Genomic DNA, 21734 nt, shown 5'->3' with positions numbered 1-21734 from the left:
TTAAATGGCTCATTCTGAAAGGGACTAAAACTGGCAAGATTAGAGCTGGTAAGATCTCTAATTCATGTGAGAGTGATTTTGTGCAAAAAAAAAAAAACATGAAAATGTTTTGTATAGCCAACAGAACTAATATAACTTGTGTAAAAAGAGGTAGTATATGTTCCCTTAAAATTCCTGAAGAATTTACTTCAGTGGAGTGAGTAAAAGTGATTCACAGTCCACACTTGTAAGGGGATCCCACAAGCAAAAAAAACAACATAAATTCTAAGATAACTGTGCTTTAATCAAAGCCAACTAATTTTTATATCTTCCCTCTATATTCATGTTTTTTTTTTAATTTAGTTTTTTATTTAGTGCATTTCTGAATGTACTGTGCTTTCACCTCTGATTCGTTGCAGCAGAAGATGTCCGATGCTTTGTAGAAGTCAGCATGGAGGTCAGGAATGGCAGGGGCAGGGTTAAATATGGTTTTCACTGCAGACAAACAAAACATAAGGAGAGTGTAAAAGTGTGAAGAAGTGGGTTTAATAGAAACCCTTAAGCTGTCTATTAATTATAAAACAATAGCATTTTCTGTGCATTCTGCACAGAGATATGTAAATGGGGGAAAGGGCAGTTTAGGAAATGGTGACGAATCTCATGCACGTCACACAGCAGTCAGTGCGAAACTTGGTCAGGGCCTCCTGTACAAATTTCACTAGATCTCGTTCTTTCTCCATTCACCAGAGAACGGTTGTTTCACTATGAAGTAAGCGACAAGTAATCACTTCCTTGTCCTTCTTCAAGCTCGGTCAACCACATCAGACACTGCAGCAACCAAAGTGTCGTCACCTTCCCCTCTGCCACAGGACTTCTCATTTCTGAATGATGATAAAATATGCTTGTCTATGCATCGAGATATCAGCATCTTAATTTCCCTGTCTACTACAGTCATATGCAAAAATATGCAAAAATCCTTTTTGTTTCAATGACCATTATCCATTTTTCAGCTCAGCTTAGGCCCAATCCCATTTCACCCCTTGGCCCTACCCCTTACCCCCTACCCCGATTCTTGTTAGGCTGGAGGAATAACTTAAGGGGAAGGGCTAGGGCTTGTTAGCCCTTCACACAGAATTTTCTTTTTCAGATGCACACTTCAAACCGAGGGGTATGAGAATCAAAGTTAAGATGATGCAGCACAAGTGACCAAAGAAACCCTCAAATATAAATAATTTGCATGTTAAAAGTGACAATATTCACTATTTTACCATAGTTCAAAGTGTAATTCCAATGTTTTATGGACGAATTCTTCATAACAAGCATAAAAAAGATCGCTAGTAGTTTGTCTCAGTGGCTAGCTAGCTTATCTAACTTTGCCGTTCCACCTTAAATGGTGCAACAGACGTGGCAGGGGCTGAATCATTTAAGGTGGAACAGAAAAATTAAATAAAATAATATAAAAGCTAATCAAAGCTAATTTCAGCTACGGTTCACAGAGGAATTAAGGAATGGACAACAATAATTAATCATTTCTGCACCATCTCTCCTTACTTTCTGAAGACATACAATAAAATACGCCCTAAAGTTAACTAGTTAACGAAGCAGCAGCAGCAGCTAGGTTACTGAACTTTAGCACTCCTAATGACGTATTGGGTGCTTGAAGGGTTTCTCAATACTTAGAGGGCGAATTTCACCCCTTCCCCTTGTAACTCTGTTCCAAGGGGTGAAAGTTAGAGCCTAACTATACAGTATATAGACTGTAAACCCAGAAGTTGTTTGAACTCAAATAAATTTAGTCTGTTTTACATAAAATTGGATATTTCTAAACATTACTCAACTATTTTGAGTTAGTTGAACATTCGTGGGCACATATACATTCAAACTGAGATCTTTGAGTTAAACCAACTTATAATTACTGAGTTTAGTATGTTGCCATTGGCCGCCTCTTTTCCATTGGTTTCTGTCACAATCGATTTGCATACTGGGTGTGTCCAACAGTTTCTGACAGACACTCACCATCAGTGTGTAGTGATTCCTCCCAGGCTAGGTTAGGTAAACTTGTAGATCACCTATTATACTTAAATACTTGGTCTCTGTGTTGTTGGCTTTTCTATGAGTATTTTAAAAAATAGTTGAATGAAACCAGAAAGAAGACTAAATACAAGTTCAGGAAAATATTCATTTTAAAATATATATGTATATGTATTTGTTAAGTTCACTGTACTTAAAAATTATATTACATGAACTTAAAATTTATTAGGTAATCGGTAACAACAAAAGTTATATATTATGAGAGAATAGTTTATTGTACTGAATAAAACAATGCAGTGTACCTTAAAATGATGGTACAATCAATTTCAACATAACTAAAATTTTTAGATTAGTATATCATGAGAGTCTAGTTTATTGTACTGAATCAAACAATGCAGTGTACTTTAAAATTATGGTACAATCAACTTTAACTTTTATGTTTATTCAATGGTTAAGAAATCAGTTTTTTTGAGGCAATGTGTTACCGCAAATGTTTTGGGTTCATTGAACATATTCGGGTTTACAGTGTTATAGGAGCAGTTCTATAATTACAGGCTGTGGACCTGTATATGTTTATCTGTATACTTTTTTGTTAACTAGTTAACTTTCACATTACTTTATTATACAGTTGTAAAGTAACTTCTGAATTATATACTGATTCTCCTAAATGGTCACTATTTTGGAGGCTTTTTAATCATACTGATGATACTGTCTAATCATTACTACTATTATCAGCCCTCTTGAAATCTTTTTGTTTGGATCTGAAACTGAATGCGTCATTTTACTGTTCATCCTTTTTATGAATTCTCATTATCTCTGAAACACATTCCCACCATATCACTCACTCACTCACTGATGTCAGACGTGGCTGTAATGCTTTATCACTGCTTAACGCACTGTCCTACAGTCAAAAAGACCAGTACTGAGGAGCTGGTGATTAAAACATTCATCACAGAGCCATTTCTCTCTCTCTCTCTCTTTTATACACATAACAGAAATTATCTGTGCTATCTCTCCCCAGACACTGCAGGTGTTATTACACACATCTGGTTTCTGACGTGCGTTAGGGAAAGTGGGATGACTGAGGGGTAACAGCGGAGGAGAGTGAGTAATGTCTGAGACGTAAAATGCTCACAGTTGGTCATGCTCCACATTGTGCCTTCCAGTGAGTCCCTTGATCAATAACAGAAGTCCTCCTAAAACATCCCCCAGACAGCTACCTACTGCCCCTATGTTTGTTATGCATGTTTATAATTAGCTATGCAATGAATATTTGGCAACCAAAATGATTCAGCTTACAACAACAAAGAGAATATACTAACTCATTAATGCCGAACAATACCTCATTGATTGTAAGTCGTATTGCAGTGTGTTCTCTAACACTAGGATTTTTTAAGCAGCTGCAGCAAGCTCATACTTGACACCTTCCTACCCCTCCACCCCCTATACCCTGTGAAGTGCTGCATGTCCGAGTGCAGGGAGTGTGGGCGAGAGCCAACTGAGCTCCCCCCATTCATTTATAAACTCTTCTTGCATTAATTTAATGAAATAAAGCATTCCTCTTCACAAACTGACACAAATTTGTTTTCAACTAAAAATACACCAGCTGTACAGGACTAGAATATTTACATTAGCTAACTTAGCCTTAGCATTTGTTTGCTCACCAACAGTCTGGCTGCCTTTCTCTGAGTAAATTTCACTCACCTGTGATTTTCAAGAGTAGTACTGAGTAGTACTTAGGTACATTTGTGATAAGAAAAGACGTTCTAAGGACAAGTTATTACTAAAACTGCTCTTTCGAGATTTAATGAGCTTAATGTTCGACTAGAATAGCACTGCTGAAGTAAATGTATGAATAGAATACCACTACTGAGGTAAATGTGTTGTATTTTATTGGTTTGTCTGATGCGATATTAAAAAAGTTAACTGTGCATATTTCTTTTTTATATTGTAGTTTTGTAATATTTTTTTAAAGCAAGAAAAATACATTTAAGCTGTTCAAGTATTAGAAACATTAATTATTATTAAACGCTGAAAAAGTTTGATAAGTGGCAACATTATAGTAGTTTTAACCCAATTTTTCACTGTGTTCAGTTTTGGGTTTTAAGCTAAAAAAAATGTTTTCAGTTTTTCAGCGCATCTCTATTCATAATGCATTTAACAGCGGAGGCTCTATCTCCTAGCCCCTCCTCCTCCCACTCCTTATCTCTCACACTCGCATTGATTTAGTCTCTGGAAATAGAGACATTAACATTAAAATGCCACCGAGATGAACAGAGACTGGTAAAGGAAAAGGTCAATATGTGGCGCATCTGCATGTCGAGGAAAGTAAGAGAAAAGCTACTTAGATGCACATGTACTTGTATATGGATGAGTTAGGCTTCAAGTGGCTCTAATTACATCTGAGATGTATGAGAAGAGGAAAGAAAAAAACAATGCTAAATCGTTTGCTAGAGTGAGGGCTGGATGCTGGATGCTGCATCCTGCTACTTAAAAAGACCTGTACAATTACATGTAACCCCCCCCAACCCTTCCCCCCATAACAGCGTTTTCTAAAGGGAGCGAATAGAGTAACTACACCACAGTGGCTTATTGTGAATTAATGGGAAATGTGCAGACAGAACAGTCCAAGCCCAATTTTCTCCCCGGTAAGCCTGTGGAGGAGGCATGTGCGTAATCCGAGCCTTGAGGCGTGTGCCTAAGTGCTATTCACACACGTCACTGCCTGACGAATCCATCCCAAGTGATATTCACATAATCTGGGCTAATGGCCCAATTCGCACTAGTTGATATGGTCTGCTAATGCGGCCACCGGCGTGTTCCTGGACAGTGCCGAGGTGATGAGCGCCGGGGTGTGATGGCAGGGGGACGGCGCTGGCGGGGAGGGGTAGAGGGAATGTGGGTGACCATCTGTGGCGCCCATCTGTGGACGAGTCATGCCACACTGTGGTGCGTTTCCAAATTAAGAGAGGAGGGCGTTTTCCGATCAGAGGGGACCTGGTTAGATAATGACGTTAATTGCGCCTGTACCAGAGCGGTGGGATTTTCCACGAGGGATTTATATCACTGGATACAGATTTATAGATTTTCAGAGGGGAAGTAAACAAAAAGACACAAAATCAACAAATAACACAAGTTCAGAAAGAAGGGACTTCACAAAAATGAGTCACAAAAAAAAAGAGTAGAGTCAAGACTAGCTGTGTTTAGAAATGAGACACATGAAAAGAGATGGTATCTGTTCTTCTCAAAATAACTCAGCGTAGCATCTGTCTATCCACATCTGTCTGTCAGAAGAAAACAGGGACAAACTCTTTAAACCCTGTAAACACACCCACACCTCAATCAACACATTTCAAAGACCGTAACATAGAACCCTGTGGGACTCCATAAGACGTACTAAATTAAGCAGTTACTTAAAGTTAAGCACTTAGTAGTTTCTATTAACATTACTAAAAAAAACATGGTTTAAAATGTTAATCTGGTGTTATGATTAAGAGACAGTCTACTGCCATGCGAAACATTAAGAATACTGCATAAAAGCCTTTGTCTTTTTTTACCATATTTAAACATACGGACATATATTTGGTTCTCATTTGACCAATCTTGAAAGATGAAGGCAATATAAAGACATTTTTTATACATTTATTTCAAAATTTTCCCCATTTTCTCCCAATTTAGCTAGGCCAAATGTCCCTTCCATTTAGTAGCTACTTAGCTGTATATTCCACAACACAAGGAGGGTGATGACTAGCACATGCCTCCTCCGACACATGTGAAGTCAGCCACCACCTCTTTTCCAACTGCTACTGATGCGGTTCCGATACATCAGCTCACAGACGCAGCCTTGTGCTGATCGACATCACCCTAGGCGTGATGAGGGGAAAGAGCACCATCTACCCTACCAGAGAGAAAGCAAGGCCAATTGTGCTCTCTCTGGGCTTCGGCAGCTGATGGCAAGCTGCATGACTGGGATTCGAATCACAGCGATCTCCCGATCATAGTGGCAGCACTTTAGACTGCTGGACCACTCGGTGCCCCTAAGTGACCTTTTTTGATACCAGGACAACAAAGCCAAGATTCCCCAAAGCATTATCTAAACAGTATCTGACTGAGAGAGAGAGAGAGAGAGTGAGAGAGTTCAGTGTGATGCTTGCTTTACCATTTAAGAATCAAATTTACTGAAAGATCCTTTTAGAACTTAAAACTTTAAACTTTAAACTTTTTTTAAATATTTTTTTAAATCCTTTTAAAATATTTAAAATCAGAAAATCAGAAACAGTGTGCACATAAATGCAGGCAGGCTTATTGGGAAGGACAAGATACACAGAGACAGTATGAAGAAGAACTGGGACTGACCGTTGCTCTTCTGGGCCATCCACAGGGCCTGTAGGGAGGCATGTGGGCTGATCTCCAGCTGGCAGACCAGCACCTTAGCCGTCTCCAGGGTAGCCTGCGCCCGCTGCAGCTCCTCATCTCCCAGCAGCAGGTTGGCTCCCGCTACGATGACTATGGCATTCTCACCTGCAATCACGATCATGGACTGAGTCATGGAAGCTATTTAGTTCCTGTTTTATATGCAATCTCTCTCTCTCTCTTACAATGTTTGATTTTCACAGCAGCTTCTCAAGTAGCCTCTTCACACAGGTGTCAAACTGGTAAACATACTGACATCTAAACTACACACTATAGCTATACAGTCCTTCAAATGTGGCAAAAGTATGCGAAATAAAGGTTTTGTCTTAACATTAATTATTTTAAAGTTAATTGAGATAGATATTGGATAGGTACAGGCAGGGCAATGTAAAGCAAAATATTACCCAAAGAAGCTGCATATTTTTCCAATATCATTATCAGTCAAATGTTTCACATTTGTAGATTAATACTAAAGTCATTCAAACTGTGAAGAAAAACATGGAATTACGTCGTACCTCTTGCTTAGATGACAGATTTGCACATCTCTGCATTTTCTCAGTCAGCTTTATTAGGTAGAGTCACCTGGAATGGCTTTCAGTTAACAGCTGTGCTGAACTTATCAAGAGTTCATTACTTAAAGTTTTATTTGAGTAATGTTCTAATTCATATTTTGCGAAGCAAGGACTACTCAGCTAAGTTAGGAAAAAAAATAACTTTAAGAAATATAGATCAGTTAGTCCAACACATTTCAAGAACTGTAAAAGTATCTCTAAGTGCAGTCGCAAAGACCAACAAAAAACGTTATGATGAAACTGGCTCTCATCAGGATCGCTCCTAGGAAAAGAAGAGCAAGAGATAACTCTCTGTTGAACAGGATAAGTTCACAAGAGTTACCAGTATCAGAAAAAAACAATGCAAGTTAACAGCTCCCCAGATAAGAGCACCTAAATGCTTCTTCACAGACTATTTTGGTTTGTTTAACACTTTTAAGTTACTAAAAAATTCCTTATACAGTGTTCCTTCATAGTCTGGATGATTTTCACTACTGTAAAGTAAAACTACTGCCAGAAATGGGCTAAAGGGGTATAAAGCCCTCCAGCATTAAGAAGTATCTGTAAAGCTGTGGCAGGTACTGTGATCAGCAAAATGAAGGCAAAGATAGATCAATCCATCATATCTTATTACAAATTAAATGAATGTGATATGAAGAAAAGTTGGAAAGAGATAAAAAAAATGGTGTCTATAATGTTTTTTGGCAGCAAAATGTGGGGAAAGGTCACCTCAGGATGTCCTCATGTATGTCCACACACAGTCTCTCAGAAAGACGTACGTACAGAGCCAGCGCTGCCTTGCGTAACCGAGAGTGGCACTAATATAACGCTGACATCAGCAGTCGGGAAATCACAGTGCAGAGTAAGGCCTTTTTAAATGGAGATGGCCTTTTCTTCCATCCGACTTCCTCAGCCTCTGTCTGCGACTGAGATAATCGCTGCATCTCCAGTCACTGTGACTTTTACACAGGATGCTGGGACGCTGTGCCGTCGCCAGGTTGTTATGGCGATTGTGACGTTACTTCTCCCCGCGGCGCTGGCAGTGCGCTCGCGGATCTCTGCGCCGGGCACGGCGACGGCTGCGCTAAAAAGCTGTGATTGGTGACATTTACAGCGCGCTAGGGCCGTGCATTTAGCAACAGGCTGGTTATGTCAGCAGCCCCTATCTTGGAGCAGTGCTATATTAAACCCGGCTGCTATAAACTCTCCGGCGCTGTGTGGGTGACTGGCTGAATGACACAGGTAGAGAGAGAGAGAGCTGCCCACTCAGCTGCGGGTTCATTCAGGAGTGCACTTAGTGCCGTGTTATTTCAGAGGCTTTTAAAGCCGGCGAGTGCGACAGGGCTCCACACACGGACCACCTTCACGCTACCTGCGTCGTTTACGATGATGGAAGCAGCTCCGGTCGCGGCTTCAGATGTCTGCTCCACAAAAGCTGCAGAGGAACAGTGAAACATAAATAAAATGATATTACTGGAACAATACGTGATTCATTTTAGCATAGAGTCACACTTTTAGACAGTGCAGGATGTAGAGTATTTCCTTACAATGGATGAGCAAATGAGTATTTGCTCTATATCCTACTGGAAAATCCAGCTCAAGATCAGGTTTGGCTAATTTTAGTTGTCTATTCGGATGGGATTAGTTTCTCAGGAGGTTCTGGGGTAATCCAGAACGACCATATATGTGTTTTTTACTGATGTCCTCTGAGAAAATTACAGGCTGAATTACCTACTGTTTTTCGCTGAACTCCGTGGTCCTCCAGTAATTTTAGTCCCATCCGAATAGACATCTCACCTCGAGCTTAATAAATTAACTATTTGTCTACTGCCACACACCGTAATTACACTTGTAATGCGCATTTCCACGGAGATCCACATAAACACAACAGTGAGTGGAAATGGGGGGGGCTACTAACTTTATGTCACGTGACCGAGGAAGCCAAAGAACTCACTGGTCCTCCTGTTTATTCATTTGCAGTCCGGATGCAGGAGTTTTATCACTGAGTAGAAATGTGGAATATTTTTCACAGATGTCCCCCTGAGAAACTAATCCCGTCCAGATAGGGCTTAAGCTTGTTTCTGATGGCCAAGGCTGGTTAAAAAAATGGTAATTTGGGTAAAAAAACATGGAACCCTATACTGCTCAGCTATAGCTAGCTAATCAGGTCTTGACCAGCCAGCATGGTGTACACTGCATTTAATTATCACCATATTATCATGATTGGTAAGGCTGGTCAACAAACTGGGTCTTATTAGTCATGATTATTATTCAACCATAATAAATTATTTAACCATAATAAATAACATTAATAGGTATGTGTAAAATAAAATTCTGACAAAAGCGGTTTTAGAAAATATGTAAAAACACTAAAAAAATGTAAAAGCACCCGAAAACCTACATAAAAGAATTTACAGTCACAATTACAGAAAATGCAAAAGGACACAAATTATGTATAGTTAATACAATTTACATAAAAAAAAAAAAAACTTTTTAAATATGAATATGAAATAGCTGCATGCAGAATTACAGATTTTGTTTTCAATTACATATTACATTTAAAAGTTTTGTACATAATTAAAGAAATTGCAGTATCTTGGTCAGGTTGATCATGCCTGTAGACTAGCTGAACCATGAAAAAAATTAAACATACCATATGCTGAACAAGAGCTAAGCAGGTTAGCATTTTTTTTAAGCAGGGGATACATTCCATGTCTTTTCTACAAAGTGTTACCACCTATCAAAGCAAATCAAACTAAAGAAAAGGTGGGTGTGAAAGAACTGTGAGAAATAAAACAAAAAATTAAAAAGTAATTACCTGTGTATACTCCATTGTCTTTGAAATTCTGAATATAGTTGTTCCCAAAAAAATCTTTTCCAACCTGTAAAGAAAAAAAATCAGCTTCAAATTGGGTTTTTACAATAACTGTAAAATAGCACAATAAAAAAAATAATAATAATAAAAAAAATATATATATATATATTTACACTACTTTGTATGTTTTTCAGAAATCATCTCTAACATTATACAATTGCATTTTATAGAAGAGAAAAGAGAAAGGTAGATTAAACTAGATAATCCACAATGTAACGTAAAACCCATCACTTTCAAACACTAAAAACCTTTTGGATGTAAATGGTGCTCTGTTCAATTCCTCAGTGAGCTACAATGTGCCATGCAGCATGTTGACACTACATAACATTAACAGACTTGCCTATAATAGCTGTAAAACAATGATTTTGCATGGTTTTAGGGGAATCTGTAGTGGTAGGCTTGTTTGAACCTCCTGTTTTTGCGACTCCTATTGTCTCTCTCCCTCTCGCTGCTGCGTGTAGAGAGAGTGACCCATTTGCTTATTTTTTATTTTTTATTCTTTATCTTCCACTGTTCTCATCCTTTGGATTTAAAATGACTAAAATAATAAACAAGTATTTCCCCGACATTCTGTCTTTAACATCTTATTTCAACTCAGGAAATTAACGTTAATTGGATGAGGACAATGTGTGGCAATTTTTGGTTGTATGTGTGTTTGGAAACATGTTAAAACTGCCAACGCTTAGACTTCGCTGCTTAATTGACTACCTCAATTGGTGGGCATGATTCAACACTACATGGAACAAACAGTCATTTGCACAAATGCCTGTTTAAATAAAGTTAAAAGAAACCCGGTTGAGTCTTTTTAGGGTTCAAGCACCGAAGGTGCGTAGAACCCTATTGTTTTTGCTAAGATTTTTCTTCTTCTTCTTCTTCTTATTATTATTATTATTCTTTTTCTCCTGTAAAAACAGTTGTGCAGCCTAAACCGTAAGTCATAGAGAAATGAAACTTGGTAGGTAGATGTAGGATCAGTGCATCTCGGTGGACAACAAAAATGGCACCGATTGGTCAAGTGGTGGCGCTATAAACAAGGAAATTCATTTTTCACAATTTTCTCAATAACTCAAAAACCATAAGACCTACATTCAAAATTCTTTTTTAGATGGATTCCTTGGGTCAATACCAACAACTTTCCAATTTGGACCATGCACTTCCGTCTATATAGATTTTGTGCTAATTTGCATAATATGCAAAACCTACTTTTGCAAACTAGTCCTAGGAATTTTGACCAATCCTGGCATGTTTGGTATCAAAACACTCGTGAGAGCATGCGCTTCAATATTCATTAAGAAAAAGTTGAAATATGTAAACAATATGGCCGCCATATGCAAATTAGTCCTTCCGGATATATGCCCCATTCACTTCAAGAGGTAAATTTGGAGCACTGTTTCTCAGCAACCGTGCAACCTAGCAAGTTGAAACTTTGCATGCAGAATCTATCATACAGCCTCTAAAGGATGTTCAAAGGGCAACTTAATCAATCAACATGACTGAACACCATCAGCCAATCAGCATTCAGCAGACATTTTGGCAGGCTGAATGTTGCCCAATCTGGATGATATTTGGCAGTTATGTTCAGGTGGAGACACTGTAGTGACCTGCAAAGTGCTGAAACAATCCGCCCACTGGGGGGCGCTGTTCCAAAAAAACGAGTATATGTCAATCATGCTGTACTATTTTGACATCTAATTGTTTTTGCCATATTTGGTACAGTGGCTCTGACAAATTTTTCAATACAACTATGTTTAAAAAGTGCTTTGTTCATTCATAATTGCTAATTGTTTGAAAATAGCTATATTGAAACTACTCTCTGGATATTTGGCCTATCACCTCCATTTCAGTCTTGCTGCACACTGTAGAGTCTCTAGGTAAATGTTCATTAAAAACATTTGTGAAAATTTCACATACAATACTCTCCAGGCATCAAGCAATCTGTGCGTCCTTGGAATTTCTAACCTAAATTGCTGTAACTCTGCAGTATTTGCTGTAATCTCACAATGTTAAAGACCTCTGTACAATATCACTCTGATGAAGCGCCATTTAATACAGAACTAGATTAAGAATAACTTGACATTACATGTCATATCAGAACATTCACTCCTTTGTGCCTCTTCTCAACATTAATAACAGGTGAAAGACTTTTGATCATTTTAAATGTGACAGAATGTCTCCAATTGTGTTAGACCTTCTTACACATCACCATCCTATGCTCTAGTAGGCACCATTGTGCTAGTTGGTGCTTGATGAAGCGCCATTTAATTCAGAACTAGATTTATAATAACTTCGTAATTACATGTCATATCAGAACATTCACTCCTTTGTGTTAATTTAAACTTGTTTGGTCAAACATTTCAGCTTGTTCTGCAAAGGTTCAAAGGTCAATCTGAATACCACTTTGTGAACATTCTGGTTGAAGCCACCTGATCAATACCAATAACATGTAGACACCTTTTGACTAGTTCTAACTCACTTAATGAATATCCTACAAAGTTCACTAGATTTACATGTGAATTTAAGCACGGATCAGGTTGAAAGGCCTCTGCTCAACATTAATAACAGGTGAAAAACTTGATAATTTCTAAATGTGACAGGGCATCTCCAATCATATTAGACCTTCTTACACATCACCATTCAATGCTCCAGTAGGCACCATTGTGCAAGTTGGTGCTTGAACCCGATGATTGCCGCTTGCGGCTATATTTTTTTCTTGTTTTTCTTGTTTCTCTATTGTACTAAACTTATACTAAACTGCAGTGTGAACTGAGATGTTTGTGCACCATTTGTCTGTTATTTGATATCTACATCTATAAAACTAAAGGCCCCCATATACTTCCTGCAAAATTATGCTTGTGCCTTTTGGGTATGCTTCACAACTGCAAGCTTCTTTTTTTAAACAACCAATCACAGGTGTTCGCCTATGAAGTTTGCCCAGCTTCCCTGTGCATGTCATGGTGAGCAAAGCCCTTGCACAACATCTGCAGGAGATTGTTTTCTCCGCAATTACAAAATATTGGTCATTAAAGCCAATCAAACATCGTTTCTTAAGCCCTATCCAGACAGTATTCTTTTACACTTCTACTCAGTGATAAAACTCTTGCATCCGGACTGCAATTGAAAAAACAGGAGCACCAGTGAGTTTTTAGGCTTTCTCGGTCATGACATCGCGTTCAGTAGCTCCTCCATTTCCACTCGCTGCCCAAAGTGTAATTACGATGCGTAGCAGTGGAAAAATAGCTATTTTATTAAACGTGAGTTGACAAAACTCAGAGATATGAGTCTGGACAGAACTAAAATTACAGGTGGACCACGGAGTTCAGTGAAAAACAGTAGATAATTCAGCTTGTAATTTTCTCAGAGAACGTCCGAGAAAAACACATACATGGTCGTTCCAGACAGGAATAAAATCACAGCGGACCCCCCATAAAAAAAAAATTACCTAATCTGATCCCTAAAACTAATCCCATCCAGATAGGGCTTCAGGAAGCAAACTCCAAACATACCAAACAACTCTTGACTGATCGACTAGATTTAAGCTGAAGGGGAAAAGTGTGAAATTAAATATTTTTAATTCTAGTACTATTCTAGTAGTCTATAAACACACTTCAGACCTGCATTTGAAGCCTATTCTTCATTCTTTGCGCCTAAAGTTGATTTAACTGCCTGTGTTTGATGAATACAAGGAACCACCTTTAAACTGGAAGTTGAAACAATACGTTCTCCTTCCTCACTGGCAGGGCAAAGTTCTGCATTGCTAAATCCAGCCAAGCCTCCCAGATATAGCCACCCCACCCAACACGCCTCCACACTACCAGCAGTCTTCTAAACCACCGCACCCCTCTCTCCGCAGCTCTCTCTCTCTCGGAGATGTTCAGAGCTGAGGTAAGGGGCGGAGGGGTCCCTCTCTGCCCACTGGGGCTACTTTTATCCCACGCTGTTAAAGACTTGCCAAGGCTGGGGCCCTTCTCTACCTGGCCCTCTGTCTTTTGAAGTGCAACCCCTCTTTCAGGCTTCCTGAAAGCATGGGAGCCTATTTCTGTGCGGTGCATATGCTTCAGTATCGATTGGGCTCTTTGTTCTGACAAACCTGGGCTTTTATTTCGTGTTTAGGCTTTCTGCTGCTGCTCTGAAACAGAATGAAGTGAACAGAACACTGCATATGCCCCACAGAAAGGCCCGGGCTCAGGTATGACCTGACTACTGGGAATGAAACGGGGGGTTGAGCACCTTGCCAACCATGGCGGTCTTGGCTCCCAGTCGAGCGGCTTGAACACACTGGTTCGCTCCTTTCCCGCCGAATCCGATGAAGAACTTGTGGCCGTGTATCGTCTCTCCAGCTTTGGGCAGTCGGGGCGCCTGGCTAATGTGAAGGAAGAGAGAAGAACAGATTTTAGGGCAGAAAAAGAAAGAAAGAACAGCTTTAAATTCCTGCATTACCAGGGGACTCACTAAAAAATTCAGTGTTGTGCAGAGGAGTGGGCGGTTAATGAATCAAGTAAATGCGGAAGTGAAAAAACATATACAGTGACATGAAAAAGTATTTGCCCCCTACAGTTTTTTTTGTTTTTGCTTTTTTGTAATGATAATATTTTTCAAAATCATAAAACAACTTTAATATCAGACAAAGATAACCTGAGTAAATATAAAAAGTACATTATAAATGATAATTGCATTAATTAAAGGGAAAAAATACCAAAAAACAAACAAATCTTACAATGTGTGAACAAGTGTTTGCCCCCCAAATCTAATAACTTGGTTGTGTCACCCTCGGTGGCAACAACTGCAATCACGCCTTACCGATAACTGGTATTAAGTCTTTCACATCTCTGTGGAGGAGTTTTGTTCCACTCTTCTTTTTTTAAAGAATTGTTTTAATTTAGCCATATTGGAGGGTTTTCCAGCATAAAGGTCCTGTTTAAAATCCTGCCACATCTCAATCTGACTTTGGCTAGGCCACTCCAAAACCTTAATTTTGTTTGTTTTTATTCCATTCAGAGGTGAACTTGTTTGTGGGTCATTGTCCTGCTGCAGAACCCAAGTACACCTGAGCTCATAGTAAGTTGTCCAGGTCCTGAAGCAGCAAAACACGCCCATGCCATCACACTACCACCACCATGTTTTACGTTCAGTATGATGTTCTTTTTCTGAAATAATGTGTTAGTTACACACCAGATAAAACAGGACAAAAAGTTCCACTTTTATGAAAGTTGGAACTCTCCCATGCATACCATTTTGACCAGATGATAATTTGAAAAATGTATGTATGACAAAAACTGTATGACAAACTTATTAGGCTTGAAAGCACACATAATTAAAGCAGACTACATATAATTATAAATAAAAGAAGGATTAAAAAATAAAATGCGCACCTGTACTCACCTGTGTATTTTTGGGTTGGAGAAAAAAATAGAGACTTTTTTTTACTTTATTATAATATTTCATGCTATGGATGCTAAAGTAAAGACAGCTTTTGATGAAGAGAATGTGTGTTTGTGTGTGTGCAAAGAGAGAGGTAGTGAGAGTCCATTTCAGCATAAATTAAAAAGTGATAGCTTCCTTATAAACTCAGCAGTGTGCTGTCGAGTGATGCTGCTCAATACGCCGCTAAAACTTGGTCATGTGAATAATTTCCAAAAAAAGTCATATTATATAATTATATAATACCAATATTAAAGAGAATTATACAGAACAGAAAAGCTTTAGATTTAGAAAAGATTTATTGTTATTAATTGCCTCTTCTAACCGCTTTACTACGACTTTTAAACTTTTAAAGAAATTAATGTTACATTTAACACACTGTAAAACCACTATATGTCTGAACTCATTTTACTGAAGCCATTTCACGTCAAAATAGAAATCTGCAAATTTTATTCAACTGATAATCACATTCAAAATAGAATTTTTATGCAAAGCAATGTGTGATCTGGTTAAGTTTATGAAAATTATATTAATTATGTAATTGTTACTAAAACCAATGTAGTATATGGTACTTGAGAAAGTTCCGAAAAATAATTATATATATATTAGTATTTTTAGCATTAGTATTTTTTATATGTACAATATATATATATATATATATATATATATATATATATATGTATATATATATATATATATATATATATATATATATATATATATATATATATATTGTACATATAAAAAATACTAATGCTGATTTAATAACATCATTAGGCATTGATTTATGAAACCAAGGGTTGGTATGATGAAAAGCTCTGAAGATGTTTTAATGGTATTAATGTTATTTACTCTAATATTAAATCTTTGTACAGTATTGCACATTTATGCTTTGCTGTTTTTACTGTTAGGACAAAGTTTAGCTTTTATAATTAAAGCTATCTTGCTCTAGTGTTGCTCTGAGTTTAAATGATCTAAGAAGATATCTTTGGGCTTTTCTACAAGTTTATGTGAAAGATATTAAATATTCCTAAAATGATTCAGTGAAATTCTGTATAATGAGAAGGTACAATTAGTTTGTTCACAAAATCAACAGGAAACGGCTGTTCAGGGCCACAGTAAACATGTGACTGACATTCATCTGAAAACCACATCAACCAACCTGGACACGTTATAATGTATGAATTTGTTTTTTGGACTGATCTGATGATTCACTGTAAACTGACTCAGTACAGCATTTGATTCATCCACTACGCCGAGTCGACTTCCACTGCACACAGTTACCGTTCAGCCGCTGCGCTCTGAAACGAGCTGAAGGTGGGTGGGGGGTGGGACGGTGGTGTGGTGGGGGGCATTTACTGGAATACAATGTTTGAAAGAGCTGTTTATGAGTGAAAACAGTAAGTCCTGCCATTCCTAACTCTTCTAAATTTAAGGCTCTGAGCTCCAGAGAAAGGTAATTGCTGTACTGCGGCGGAGCGCCACATTACAGAGCGGGGTCCATGTGATTCTCACCCAACCAGAACCACCAGCTATTACTCATTCTACTGAAGACTCAGAAAAAACCCTCCCCGGCTCAGAAAGTTACGGCCTGGCTGAAGGCCAAGTCCACAAGTGTTTTTGTTGATGGCAGAACGAGTTGCTGAAGCTGTTTTTGTGAATCTGAGCACGTGTTGTTTGTGAGGTTCAAAGAGGGGCTTTTACAGTAAGTCAATTAAGATGAATAAAGATACTATTTGCTGAGTTTCCAGTAATCTGGATGAGTTTTGATTATGAGCCGCTCTGCTGATGAGCTGGTATGTTCAACCACGTGATTTCAAATAAGCTGAGATGTTAGAGAAACAAAAATGAGAACAAACAGTACCAACCGAGCAACTGAGAATAAAGTTAGAAAAATGGCTCAGAGTTAACAAGCTTATTATTTATATTTGAAGAGTTCATTTGCAAGCAACAGATGCTTTGCAGGTGCTTTCCTTTAAACATATGGTTATCTATTACTACTCTCTATATTAATATATATACAAATGTATAAATATAATATAATAAAATTTCTCAAGAAACAACAAAATTTTAACTGAAGCCAGTTTAAAAATGTAATTTTTTTTTTTATTTTTTGAATTATTTTTTGTGATTTGTTGTAGTTTCTCTAATATTAGTCAGATGGGATTTTATTTATTTACACAGATAGCTGCAACTTTTATTCAGGGCTTATATTATAGACAGACAGACAGATAGATCACACTCAAGGAACAGATGGAATGAATATAATTTTAAAAAATGCAATATACAAAAAAATTAAAAGTCCAGCAAGAAAGACACTGTGCATTATTATTGCATTTTGTTTAATTTTATGGCGCATAGTCCAGTTTATGTTATTATCAGTCTATTTAGAATAATAATTCCGAAGTTAATTTAATTCATTATTATATTTTGACCAAACAGAACAAAAAAACATATAATACATACACACACACACACACACTCTCTTTCTTTTGCTCTCTCTCTCTCCCTCTCTCCCAAACACACACACACACACACACACTAAGACAAAGACTAAAAATGAACACTCATATATATATATATATATATATATATATATATATATATATATATATATATATATATATATATATATATATATAGCCACATGCCCATGTGTTATAATTTGCTATTACTAGAAGCTGTGTGTTGTGTTTCCTTAATAAAGAGAGACCATTAACACGAGCAAGCCAGGATATCAACTTAGTTTAAAAACACTGAAATTAATACATTAAATATCAATACATTAGTGATTTGGCATATTTACACACTTCACTCAAGTTTTATTGACTGAATACTCTAAATATTTGTTTTAACATTTCAGTATGGTGTACGGTGCTATTATATTAATATCTGTAGAATAAAATGGCCCTAAAATAATGACAATAATTTAGTTCATGGCAATTATTCCTGAAACATATCATCCAAAATGTTTTTTTTTTGTTGTTGTTGTAAAGCACTTTGTGACAACTGTCTGGGATAAGTGCTATATAAATAAATTTTACTTACAAGATATAAGTACCCTACTCCTTTAAAATCACAAAAATACTGTTTTTAAAATGGAAAATAATATTTTATAATAAGTGTCTCTAACTGTATAATTATAAATTATTAATCCATATAATAACAGTGTAGCCATTGGTGAAGTATTGCATTGTTACAGATTAATTACAGTTGAACAGTTATATATTTACACATGTGTATAAAGTCAGTTAAACATACAGAAGCAGAATATTTTATACATTTTCCCATAATAAACCAGAAACAGACATAATTACACACCACACTGAAGCTGTTGCAGAAATATAGAACTATACACAACATATTCTACACACACACCATGCCCTATTAAACACAAAATTGATGTGTAATTACATAACCTGTTCAACTTTTACAAACACTTTTTATAAAGTGGGACCGATTTTTCTTTTAGGTCACATGTATTGGCCTAATACAAGTGCTTTTAAATCACAAATAACAAAAAAATAACAATGTTATTAAGTATATAAACAATTCTACAGTTTGTAAAATGGAAAGTATCGCATATACAGCTCTGGAAAAAAAGACCACTTAAAATGATGAGTTTCTTTCATTTTTACCAAATTGAAACCCTCTGGAATATAGTAAAGAGGAAGATGGATGATCACAAACCATCAAACCAAACTGAATTGTTTGAAGTTTTGCACCAGGAGTAAAGGCATAAAGTTATCTAAAAGCAGTGTGTAAAACTGGTGGAGGAGAACATGATGCCAAGATGCATGAAAACTGTGATTAAAAACCAGGGTTATTCCACCAAATATTGATTTCTGAACTCTTAAAACTTTATGAATATGAACTTGTTTTCTTTGCATTATTTGAGGTCTGAAAGCTCTGCATCTTTTTTTTGTTATTTCAGCCATTTCTAATTTTCTGCAAATAAAGGCTCTAAATGTCAATATTTCTATTTGGAATTTGGGAGAAATGTTGTCCGTAGTTTTTATAGAATAAAACAACAATGTTCATTTTACTCAAACATAAACCTATAAATAGCAAAATCAGAGAAATTGATTCAGAAACTGAGGTGGTCTCTTATTTTTTTCCAGAACTGTAGTATATGTCTGTATGTCTGTTATACGTCATAAAAACAAAATAAGTAAAAACACTGATTATAAAACTATGAATGTAAAACTTTTTTTTCACAGCAGAAAGGCAATGCAATTAATCTTCATCCCTAAACAACCTGACTGTACTTTAGTTCTACTGATAAGACTGTAATCAGACCCGCACAGTCAGAGCCTCCGCCGCTGTTGCGTAAACAGCGTGTGTGTGTGTGTGTGTCGTGTGTGTGTGTGACTGTACAAGAGCGCCAGCGATTCCTTGACTTCTATCACTTGATAGAGCTTTAAATCTAATGAGGTGTGATTGAGTCAGCGTCTGGAGTCGGGCAAAAGCCAGACTAACCACACCTGCATCATCTTATACACAAACTAACACACACACACACACACACACGCGCACACACACACACACACACACACACACACACACACACACACACACAGATATAATCACTCTATTGTCTCTATTGTCTGACTGTCAATCAATCCGTCACACTCATCGCAAACTCTGACATTGAATTCTTAGCTGCTCGACTTTCCCAGCCTTCAGGAACCACAACAGGTGTTAGAGTGACGTGAGCCGAGCACTGCGCCGCTGTTTACATCCTTCTAGCTTTTTTCTTTTCTTACTTTTTTCCTTTCCACAAACTCTGAGGGAGAAAACCACTGACGCAGTGCGAGCGAGAGGGCTGGAGAGCGCTTGAACCCACGGGCCGACACACAACAAAGCAGCCATGCTTTCAAAGAAGAGCTGCGGTGGGTTTGAGGGGCTGACTCACGTCTCGTAGCTGAACGATCTGTTTCCAAACAAATGTCGCGCAGAATGCGAACGGAAGATATTGGCGCATGCTTGCCGTCCGTAGCTGTGTTGGAGCATATATGTACATGCTCTCTCTCCTACACTAGTATTGATTTGATGTTCACAAGTGCTTTTTAAAGGCTGGGGTAAGATCTCCATTACACACCTTTCCAGCTGTAACTGTAATGGTTATTCGTGATCATATTATTCTGGAAAGCTCTAATAATAGGGAGGCACAGTGATGACAGAACTATAGTGGTATATCAGCAGTATATTGCTTTAATTAGTTAAAACAGAACAGCCCCTTTTCTATTTCCAAAATGAAATTGCATACCCACATAATGATGTTTTCCACTCAAGCAAGATTCATAATGTAATGTTTAGAGGTGGGACAACATATCGATATTGCAATATACCGGATCGATTTTACAATATAATACATTATCAATTTTGAATAACGTGAACGATATTATACCCTAAAATATCGTGCTATATCACCCACCCCTAATCATCACATCAGGGTACTACTTTTTTTTACTGTTTTTAGCAAAAGAAAACTTCACATTGTTCTCATTCCTATTATATATCTACTAGAGACTGATTATATATATTTATTTTATTTTAATCCTGGATATATGGAGATATTTGGAGTGCATTATTATTATTATTATTAGTAGTAGTATCATGATATTCTGGATCATTGACATCTGTTACAAATCTGATAAAATGATTGTTTTTTTTCTCAGTTAGGGGTGTGTCATATCATATTATCGTATGCAATAATGAAATTTAATTTTCTTTTTGTTGCAGTAGTGTATTCATGATTTTTTTTTTTATTCAGTGTTTTGTCATATCGCCATAAGTATCGTTATCGCAAAAATACCATGAAATATCGTGATATTATTTTGGGGCCATATCGCCCACCCCTAATATATGGCATCAAATATTGCTATTTTTATAGAAACATAGGTGCTCTAAACTCTCCCTAAGAATCGCCTGCCAAATCTGACTTACTAAATGTACTGCTTTATTACTCCATGTGGTGCACTTATCAAATAAATAGGGTAAATCTGTGAAGAAGAATCTTGGTTGTTAAAAATATAACATTTGTAATAGTTTTTTCTTTGAAAAGTAAGACAAAAATACATTTAGGTGCCCTGAAAAAACTATAATCATTACGTACACTAAACTCAAAACATGGGCGGTAACTGATTACCTAAGAAATGTTTAGTTCATGTAATATTACTTTTTTTCGGCATAGTGAATATATAAAAAATATATAAACATATTTTATTTAACAAACTATTTTTTCAATTACTATATTTTACATTGTTTTTTTAGCAATAATTACATAATTTATATAATTTCCGCCAACTTAACCAGAACACAAAATATACAATAGTAGTTTATTTTTTTATCTCAATTGCTATGCATAATAATTCTACTTTGAATGTGATGGTAAGGTTAATAAAATTTGTATAATTGTATTTAGTCTTCTTTTTTGATTGCATTATTTTTTTTTTAAATACTCC

The 21734-nt window shown here is 36.9% G+C and overlaps 1 protein-coding gene across 3 annotated transcripts in view; it reads right to left on the bottom strand.

Annotated features, from left to right (window-relative positions):
- rbks (ribokinase) overlaps positions 1 to 21734 on the bottom strand; it is a 54087-nt gene that overhangs the window by 21904 nt on the left and 10449 nt on the right. For all 3 annotated transcript variants that reach the window (XM_049463502.1, XM_022673195.2, XM_022673196.2), the window contains 5 exons: positions 14077 to 14209; positions 9793 to 9856; positions 8347 to 8409; positions 6367 to 6531; positions 383 to 474 (listed from right to left, as the gene is read on the bottom strand). In XM_049463502.1, the coding sequence (XP_049319459.1) occupies positions 383 to 474; positions 6367 to 6531; positions 8347 to 8409; positions 9793 to 9856; positions 14077 to 14209 (517 nt within the window). The remainder of the gene's footprint in view (positions 1 to 382; positions 475 to 6366; positions 6532 to 8346; positions 8410 to 9792; positions 9857 to 14076; positions 14210 to 21734) is intronic.

This window comes from Astyanax mexicanus, chromosome 14 (genome assembly GCF_023375975.1).
Source record: "Astyanax mexicanus isolate ESR-SI-001 chromosome 14, AstMex3_surface, whole genome shotgun sequence".
In the NCBI taxonomy this organism is placed as follows: domain Eukaryota; kingdom Metazoa; phylum Chordata; class Actinopteri; order Characiformes; family Acestrorhamphidae; genus Astyanax; species Astyanax mexicanus.
This window is presented reverse-complemented; position numbering and strand designations above follow the sequence as displayed.